This window comes from Gymnoscopelus microlampas (assembly GCF_963454915.1).
Source record: "Gymnoscopelus microlampas genome assembly, chromosome: 8".
In the NCBI taxonomy this organism is placed as follows: Eukaryota; Metazoa; Chordata; class Actinopteri; order Myctophiformes; family Myctophidae; genus Gymnoscopelus; species Gymnoscopelus microlampas.
In genome coordinates this window covers 54812267-54822266 of record NC_139945.1, presented here as the reverse complement: position 1 = coordinate 54822266, position 10000 = coordinate 54812267, and the positions used below count along the sequence as shown (strand labels likewise).

Genomic DNA, 10000 nt, shown 5'->3' with positions numbered 1-10000 from the left:
TATCCCACATTTTTTCACCCAGTGCCAATTGCCTATGTAATCCTGGGCACTACCTACCCTCTGCCAGCCTAGGGAGAGCCCAAGCTGAAGCTCATGCCTCCTTCAATGCATGAGGAGCAAGCAGGCCGCTTCTTATCACCCGACAGGGGGGAGCTTCCCTGGTTGGACATAGCGCGTGGAAGGAACACGTTATTCCAACCAGTTCCCTTCTCCTCCATCAGGCGCCCCGGCTGACCAGGGGGAGGCAGTATAGTGACCAGGATTACTACATGTTTTTGTGAGGGTATTAACTACCCTAGGAGACACGGGGAGAACATGCAAACTCCACACAGAGTAGGCCCTTTCACCAACCCCACCTAGGGTATGGGCGCCGATGACGTGGAGGAGAGAACACGCCCCCAGCGCCCACAGCGTCCCTGGCGGGAATCGAACCCAGGACCTTCTAGCTGTGAGGCGACAGCGCTACCGACTGCGCCACCGTGCCCCCCCCATCTCCGATAATTATAAGCAACTTTGGGCTTCTCTTTCTGTAAAGTTGCTTGTAAATTAAGTGTAGCCTACTTGCTTATTTAGGCTTTGCTTCGACATTTTATAATTATTATTTAAACCAATGGTTCTCAAATATTTTGTGCTTTTGGGCTTCTTTTGGCCTTCTTTTCGTAGACCTGGGTGTGTGTGTGTGTGTGTGTGTGTGTGTGTGTGTGTGTGTGTGTGTGTGTGTGTGTGTGTGTGTGTGTGTGTGTGTGTGTGTGTGTGTGTGTGTGCGCGCGAGCGAGCATGAAATGCGTGTGTGAGAGAGAGAGCTTCTGTTTGATTGAATGTGTGCCTGTCTGCCTGGGTCCAAGAAAGTACATTTTGCTCGTCTCTCTGCAGCAGCTTTTCATCTAGAACTTACTGGACCCAATAATTCAAACATTTTGCATTTATTTCGTTGAGCTCCATGTCCACGGGCATCCAGCAGGCTACACGCGCCGCTGTCAGTGTTGCCAGATTGTGCAAATAAGCAACCGTAGGTCTATGAAAATAAGCCCAAAAGTAAGAAGAAAAAAAAAAATCTTGAAAGAGAAACTGGTAATCTTGGAATATTTTGACAGCACAAATCTTTTATGGGGGGTCAATAATGGCACAAAATATTTTCAGATGGGGGTCCGTGGACAAATACATATTAATTTGGGGGTCCTTGACAGTGTTGCAATGCTGAATTCGAACTTGGTTGCACTGTATTTCAATGACATGACGCGCACGTCGCTTAACACCCTACACTACAGGTCACACAATGGACAATTGATATGCATCTAGGCTCATTCCTATGTTAATTCGCCTGGTGTGAGTCGGGAGCCTTTGTAAACTTTGTTGAGGTGTGAATTTGAAGTCGTTTTAAATCTATGCGTGCGCCTGCGCGTGCTCCTGGTCAAATAGGTTCCTGCACGGCATGCAAGGCCGTCCCATGAGCATTGCACCCCTGGTCCTTGATCATGAAAATGTTTGAGAGCCACTGCATTAAACAAGTTAAAACAACATTAGGAAACAAGGCCAAATAAGTAACAACTACACTTTAGAAACAAGCCCAAAAAAACGCAACCCGCAACTACCAATATTTGGAAGCGACTTTACGGAAAAACACGCCCAAAGTCGCTTATAATAAGTGGACATGGCAACCCTGGTCTCTGGTCAGTGGTGATAAGACTCCAGGGGAGAGACTTCTCTCCTCAGCACCGCTGAGCCATTCAGTCAGGCTCCATCCATGGCCACTTTCATTAGAGGAGAATAAACCCATTTATGCCGCGGATTCGCAAGAACGGTGTGTGGGAGGCAGCTGGCGCAGGCATCCACCCGGCACCGTGCGCCGGGCTGGGCCCAACCGACAGGTGGTTATAATAGCATTGATGTGAGCCACCTGACCCCCGGTTAGGTACCAGATCAATATTGATCAATTACGAGCGGCTAGGGAGCTACAGCAAGAAGTCGATTTGAAGGGTGTGTTACATTTCTATGCGTATGTATATGTGTGTGTATGTATGTGTGTGTGTGTGTGTGCGTGTGTGTGTGTGTGTGTGTGTGTGTGTGTGTGTGTGCGCGTGCGCGTGCGCGTGCGTGTGTGTATGTATGTATGTATGTATGTATGTATGTATGTATGTATGTATGTATGTATGTATGTATGTATGTATGTATGTATGTATTTATGTTGTAGCCTAGTATCTATCTAAATTAGTTGTAAAAGTTAAGTTCCAAAAGTTAGGCTTGTGTTTGAAGGATGATGCAGCCATTATCTAAAGACTTGACAACTAAAGAGCTGTTATGCATCATCAAGTGTTTTTGTGTATAATGTTCAAGACCAGCCAAGACTTGAGTGTGTGTGTGTGTGTGTGTGTGTGTGTGTGTGTGTGTGTGTGTGTGTGTGTGTGTGTGTGTGTGTGTGTGTGTGTGTGTGTGTGTGTGTGTGTCTGTGTGTGTGAGTGTGTGTGCGAGTGTGTGTAGGGGGGGACACAGGTAGCAGCACTATCACTCTCAGATATAAGGATCTGTCATGTTTGGTAAATAGTCATTTATCAGACAGCCCCTTCTATTGACGGGAGAACATCAAGATGCAAACCATTAGCCGCGCAGTGGTGTGTGTGTGTGTGTGTGTGTGTGTGTGTGTGTGTGTGTGTGTGTGTGTGTGTGTGTGTGTGCGTGTGTGCGTGTGTGCGTGTGTGTGTGTGTGTGTGTGTGTGAGAGGGTGTGTTTCTATAGTTCATAATAATACTAAAGGAGAGTAAAGGCATGTTTTCATAATGTACTGTCCTGTGATCCTAAATAAAAACGGTCGTGTGTGTGCGTGCATGTGTGCATGCGTGCAGGTGTGTGTAACATAGACCAAGAGAAAAGGAGAGAGAAATATCCAGTGACAACTTAGTATTACTGATGTGACAGTGTATCTGGATACTGTTGTTGAACGATCCCTAGAGATATCCAACGGATGTCAAGACTATGTCCATCTGATGTGAGTGTGAGCTGTGTGGAGAGAGAGAGGGAGTTGATGGATGAGAGAAGAGATAAAGTATGACACTTCATGTTGGAACGCCCCCCTCCCACTTTCCCTTCCTTTTCTTCCCTTGTTCTTCGTCATTCCCAGCAAAACACAACCCTTAACCCCCCACCATCCATCCATCCATCCATCCATCCACCGACCGACATGAGTTCTTAATAGGCTCTATGCACAGCAGCCATATTATCACTTCCTTCACAGGTGTTACCAGTGATACTAATGAAGGCTCTGTTCCATTTAGTTTAGCACAGTGGTTCTCAGATTTTTGAATTTCAGATTTCCACGACCCCCATAACTCTGAGAGTATACAAATCCAGTGTATGGCACCAAATGGACCCGTAAGGGTCCATTTACGGGTCCATTTGGTTCCATTTGTACACTCTCAGTTACACACCCGCAAAGGGCCATTTGGGAGTGTTTCCAGTGAGCCAACATGCACAATATCAGCACCCTGACTCCGTCTGACCAGAATGGAACAGAGCCTTCATTAGTATCAATGATAACACCTGTGAATGTCTTACAATATGGCTGCTGTGAATAGGGCCTATCCTGCCATCCTCTGCTCCTATCCCTTTCTATATGCTCTCCTACAGGGATAAGGCCATTCTCCAAGTTATCCCTGTATCGTGTCCAGTGTATGGCACCTCCCCTCCAGTGTTCATATAGTGGGTCCAGGTACAGTCAGTGGATGTGTGTGCTGTTAGGATTAGTAATCAGAGGGAAGCAGGCCAGTAATGAGCTGGCGGAGCCCCCCGCCACCCCCCCCCCCCCAGTTCAAACACTTAGTCATGGTTGTCCACGCCCCATCAGCGCTGCGAGTCCCAGTCCAGTGAAACTGCGCCACACACACACGTCCTTCTTTGCTAGTGGATTCCACTATACAAATACTTTCTGTATTTGTTTATGTGTTTATTTACTAGACAGGGAGAGCGTACAATACATGCTATATACCAGGTTTCCATTGGTAGTCCCATATTATTATTAACCCATTCAATCTGGGAACGCATCTGTGTCATTTTAGATATCTTTGGCTATTAACCCATTGAGACCTGAAACCGATTCTATATGTCTCCTAAATCCCAACAGTTTTCTGAAAAACGTCTGTTTCTATATCAGTGGTGCTCAATCTTTTTCATGTCAAGGACCCCCAAAATGATATGTATTTGGCCGCGGACCCCCATCAAAATATTTTGTTCCAGGGACCCCCAGAAGCAAAGATTTGAGTTAAAAATGTTCGCTTTAAAAATATATATATTCAAAGATTTGCACACCTTTTCACAAATTTTCAAAAATAGCAGATCTACAAGCTCATAGCGCGGCACTCGGTGCCGCGCTATGAGCTTGTAGATCTGCTATTTTTTAATAGCCCAAAGTGTAAAATAATGCTTTTTAGCTCAAATCTAAGAATGACACAGGTCCAGGTCTTGGGTTAAAAAATAGCAGGGTGGTGCCTTGCATGGTTTGCATCCTCCGCTAGTGTATGACGTTGTGAATGGGTGAATGTAAAACACATGTTCACTCCCAACTTGTCATATTTCTACGCATCCCAATGCTGACGCCATAAGGACGCCCTGCTATGTACCATGTTGGCAAGCACGGATCATAAAAAACAAAAGTTTTTAACTTGTTTTACAGTCGTTTTCAGTGTTTGAAATGGCAACGTATGGAATGTATTACGCATTGTAAAGCACTTTGGATAAAGGTGCTTTGTAAATGCCGTCCATGGGTGCCTGTCCTCTGGATCTGTCATGTCTCTTCTGTAATTACTGTCTTCTCACTTGCTTTTCTGTCTGTCTGTCTGTCTGTCTGTCTGTCTGTCTGTCTGTCTGTCTGTCTGTCTGTCTGTCTGTCTGTCTGTCTCTCTCTCTCTCTCTCTCTCTCTCTCTCTCTCTCTCTCTCTCTCTCTCTCTCTCTCTCTCTCTCTCTCACTCACACAGTATTGAATATATAAGCGTTTTGTAAAGTCTGTAAAAGTCATCAGTGCAGAAATCCACTGTTCTCTGAGGACAGAAAACAGATCAATTTTCACTGATCACCTCCACAGCCTTCAACAAGTCCACCATGCCTAGCTGCTGAAAAGACTGCTTCAGTGCTGTCCACACGCACACGCACACGCACACGCACACGCACGCACGCACGCACGCACGCACGCACGCACGCACGCACGCACGCACGCACGCACGCACGCACGCACACACACACACACACATACTGAGACACACAAATGCGCGTGCATGCATTCAAACAGATGCTTTTGCACAATCACACACAAACACTCATGTGCGCGCGCACACACACACACACACACACACACACACACACACACACACACACACACACACACACACACTGATATCGCAAAAACAATTTGTCTGTCTTGTCTGAGGATTGTGATATTGCCTCTGGCATGAGGAGGGATCAGAACGAGTGGGAGAGGAGAGACAGGCCTGAAATACACAGGGTGGAGCTATTGTGTGTGTGTGTGTGTGTGTGTGTGTGTGTGTGTGTGTGTGTGTGTGTGTGTGTGTGTGTGTGTGTGTGTGTGTGTGTGTGTGTGTGTGTGTGTGTGTGTGTTGTGTGCGCGTGCGTGCGTGCGTGTGTGTGTGTGTACAAGGCAAGCCTGTGTGTACTTGCGAACCTGTGCATTTGTAAACATGTGTTTATGTGAGTGTGTGTTTTTAGTTGCGAGTCTGTGTGCATTTGTGTTGTGTTTTGTGTTGTGTGATGTGTTGTGTGCATGCATGCATCACCATATCTGTGCATACACGTGTCGAGAGTTTGTGTAGCCATAGGCAGGGATAAGGGCATCTTAAACTGTGTGTGATTTGAATTCATCATCAGCTGCTTTGACGTGATAATACATTATTGCTTCATAACCCCAGCTCAAGCACACTATATGTGTGTGTGTGTGTGTGTGTGTGTGTGTGTGTGTGTGTGTGTGTGTGTGTGTGTGTGTGTGTGTGTGTGTGTGTGTGCGTGTGCGCACGCGTGCATGCATAGGGGATTTGATGAGAAGCCAGATAGACGGATAGATTACTTGACACATTTCTTCCTTCACTTCATCACTCTTGACATTTTCCCGTAGTGTTGATGTCTTTCATAAGTTATCCTGTTCCACCTCCTCTCTGCCCCGCTCTCCTCTGTATTCTGTCCTCCTCTCCTCTCCCTCTGTCGCCCCTCAGTCCAAGCTGCGGCGGTAAACTCTCCTCGAGGTTCCCCTTCTCTTTTTAATTCTCCTCTCCATGCCACCCATTGCATTAACCCATTAAGACCTGGAACTGTGTCATTTTTTGATTTGAGCTAAAAAGCGTTATTTTACACTTTGGGCTAATCAAAAATAGCAGATCTACAAGCTCGTAGCGCGGCACCGAGTGCCGCGCTACGAGCTTGTAGATCTGCTATTTTTGAAAAATCGTGAAAATGTGTGCAACTCTTTGAATATATATATTTTTAAAGCAAACATTTTTAACTCAAATCTTTGCTTCTGGGGGGTCCCTGGAACAAGATGTTTTGATGGGGGTCCGCGGCCAAATACATATCGTTTTGGGGGTCCTTGTCATGAAAAAGATTGAGCACCACTGATATAGAAACATACGTTTCTCAGAATACTGTTGAGATTTAGGAGACATGTAGAATCGGCTTCAGGTCTCAATCTCTCCTCTCCACACACCCCTTTGCTGCACAGTCTCCTCTCCTCTCCGTCGATCTCCTCAAACCCAGCCCCAGTCATCATCATCATCTTCCTGATGGATGGCTGTCACCAATCAATCCATGCAGCTTCATCCAGGACAAAGAAAAGAAAAAGAAAGACAGACCGACAGACAGACAGACAGACAGACAGACAGCAAAGACAGAATTGTGTGTCGGTACATGAACCTCCTCCTGTTGTCATCATGGAATCCATTTTCAATATCGCTCTTCTGCCCCCCTGCCCCCACTCTCTTTTCTATCGACAGGTCAACCAGGCGGAGGGAGGCAGGAGACGACGAGAGAGAATGAATGGAGCAGAGGGAGACGCAATGATAATGACAGAGAGCGGAGCCCTGGACATAACTCATGCACGACGGGAGACCCCTCGCCCTGTGTGCTTTTGATTTAGAACTAAAAAAAAGGACTTTTGCTTCACGGAGCCCACAGCCGGGTTGGATTTAACTTCCCCCGTTTGCCCCATAGGTGGCACCCTGCCTCCGTCTCAGCTGTGAGAGGTTATGGCTGAACTCTGAACTCACTCTGTCACTCCCGTCACACCTCTGTCACGCCTCCACCACGGTGACCTCTCAGGTTTGACTTTGCGCTGACCTCTCAGGCCCGACGACCATGGAGAAGACGTACTCGATGACCGCTCACTACGACGACTTCCAGGAGATCAAATATGGCGGCCGCTACAGCAGCGACCTCCTCAGCAACGGCATGACGCTTCACCTGGGGGGGAGCCTGGACCGCCACGCGGGGCGCGCCCGCGGAGGGAGCGGCGGCTCCGGCCGGAAAAACCAAGACCTGAGCGGCATCAAGAGTGGTGGGGGGGGCAGCGGGCTTCCCCGCTGGAGCCGGAGAGAGATCTGCCTGCTGTCGGCGCTGGTGTTCGCAGCGGGGATGTGTGTGATTCTGGGCAGCATGCTGGCACTCAAGTACATCTCTCTAGATGCCCAGCAGGATCCTCACTGCCGCCTGGACTGTCAGGTACTGTTTGTTGTTTACATGCCTACCTGTCTACTTGTTATCCTAGTTAATTTGTAGTACATTGTTTGTTTTTTTTTTTTTCTTCATAAAGTTAGAAGTAGCCAATTATTTTTCACCTTTTTCAGCTTGTGCCAATTAACACATCCACCGCCAAGGGCTAATCTCATAATGTACTCACCAGTGCCAAGGTTTTATTGTTGTTTTTTGTTTTTTTCAAGTCGCCATAGGCCCCGTTAAAATCCTTTAGAATGCGCGATGGACTGTTTGTAAACAATGTGCACATGTCCCTGCGTCTATTAGTCCATACCACGTGTCAAACGGAGCCGCCATGTTTGAGTTCTGACCGTTTATGTTAACATGGGAAATGCGAGGAGGAAAAACTACACAGGTTTCACAAGGGTTTTAGTGTGCTACTTAGAATGGAGGCCGACGGGAAACAAAAAACGGGATTGCACTTCCGGTCGACTTCCGGTGGTGTTACACTGAAAATGGTCCCCCTAAAAAATCGAAAAAAAGGAAAAAGCACCCGGACCGTAGCACTACGGTCTCGGCGCTTAACAGTTGGATTTAACGGACCGTAGGACTACGTTCTTGGCGGTTGATGTGTTAACAAACACAGTCTGCTGTGTTGCCAACTGGCTCAGTGAGGAGCCCCCAACGGGGCTTTTGCAACGTTGGATGTCTACTCTACTACTACTACTACTACTTTGTAGCACTTTTCTTTCTAATTCCATGACCACTTTACCCTGTTGGTTGCACGTTGCAAGTCACCCCTGATCTAAATGGCTAAATTCTAAATGTTTAAAGGGATTGTAGGCAACATTAAGCCTCAATTTTAAGAATATTTATATATATATATATATTTTGCATTTTTCCCCCTCTATCAGCCACTATATAATGATGCTGGCGTGTTTTCCTGCATTGAAACACAGTCCTCTTTCTGAAATCCGTATTTTCCCTATTATTTATGTTTGTCCGGGACGTAAATGCATGGACGCGCATGTGCGCGTCCGTGCCCGTGTGAACTGTTCGGGTGAAACCGAATGGGACCGAGTGCAGCCGACAAAAACGGAACGAGCCGCCATTGTTTCTGTGGGCAGTTTTAACTTTTTACTTTAGGTTTTAAAACGCTCTCAAACTTCTTTTTTGAGGCACGGAATTTACTTTTAAGATATCGTTTCGATAGAATTTAGTTGTTTAACTTCATATATGTGGTCAATTTATCATGAAAGGTGCGGTGTTTGACAATAGTTTTTTTCTTTTTTTTATCTCTGAACTTGCCTACAATCCCTTTAACTTGCAGAAGAAGCGGTCGTTGCTGCGTGCGGCCCGTTTCGTCCAGGCCAACATTGACCCCACCATCCAGCCCTGCCAGGACTTCTACTCCTTCGCCTGTGGCGGCTGGCTGCGGCGCCACGGCATCCCCGAGGACAAGCTCAGTTACGGCATCATCACCGCCATCGGGGAACACAACGAGGAGAAACTGCGGCGTCTCCTGCAGGAGCCCGTCCGCCGGCGCGGGCCCAGCTCGGCCGAGCGCAAGGTGAAGGAGTTCTACCGCTCCTGCGTGGACACGGAGGAGATCGACCGGCTGGGCTCAGACCCCATGACTGAAGTGATAGAGAGCTGCGGGGGCTGGGATCTGGTGTGGGCCCCTCCGGCAGCGGCGGGCTGGGAGAACGAGGGCGCCCCGCAGAGGCCGGACTTCAACGAGATGCTGTACAGGACCCAGGGGGTTTACAGCACCACCGTCTTCTTCTCCCTTACTGTCAACGTGGACGACAAGAACTCCTCCAGGAACGCCATCAGGGTGAGACAGAGCGTGTGCGTGCTGGCTGGCTGCTGGGGGGGTTGTCATCATGGTTGTCACTTTCGCAGGCATTATTGTATACCGTTATGAATGTACAGCATGTGATTGGCTCTATGCACAGCAGCCATATTATCACTTCCTTCACAGGTGTTACCAGTGATACTAATGAAGGCTCTGTTCCATTTAGTGTTTCCACGACCCCCATAACTCTGAGAGTGTACACATGGAACCAATGGTAAGGGTACATTTGGTTCCATGTGTACACTCTCAGAGTTACACAGAGCCTTCATTAGTATCATTGGAATCACCTGTGAATGTCTTACAATATGGCTGCTGTGCATAGGGCCTATTGCAACTAACCATGGTGTGATTATGTGGGTACAAGTTGGTGTGTGTGCAGTATGTGTCAGCATTTTGTATATCATCTATTTACTGTATTCTTAGCGTGCGGGCGGGCGTTCGTGTGTCTTGCTATGCTTGTG

At 47.5% G+C, this 10000-nt stretch overlaps 1 protein-coding gene across 1 annotated transcript in view; it reads left to right on the top strand.

Annotated features, from left to right (window-relative positions):
- Nucleotides 1-10000, top strand: part of ecel1 (endothelin converting enzyme-like 1) — a 59484-nt gene that overhangs the window by 1990 nt on the left and 47494 nt on the right. The window contains exons 2-3 of the mRNA XM_084063926.1: nucleotides 6985-7708; nucleotides 9012-9518. Of these exons, the coding sequence (XP_083920052.1) occupies nucleotides 7346-7708; nucleotides 9012-9518 (870 nt within the window). The 5' untranslated portion in view covers nucleotides 6985-7345. The remainder of the gene's footprint in view (nucleotides 1-6984; nucleotides 7709-9011; nucleotides 9519-10000) is intronic.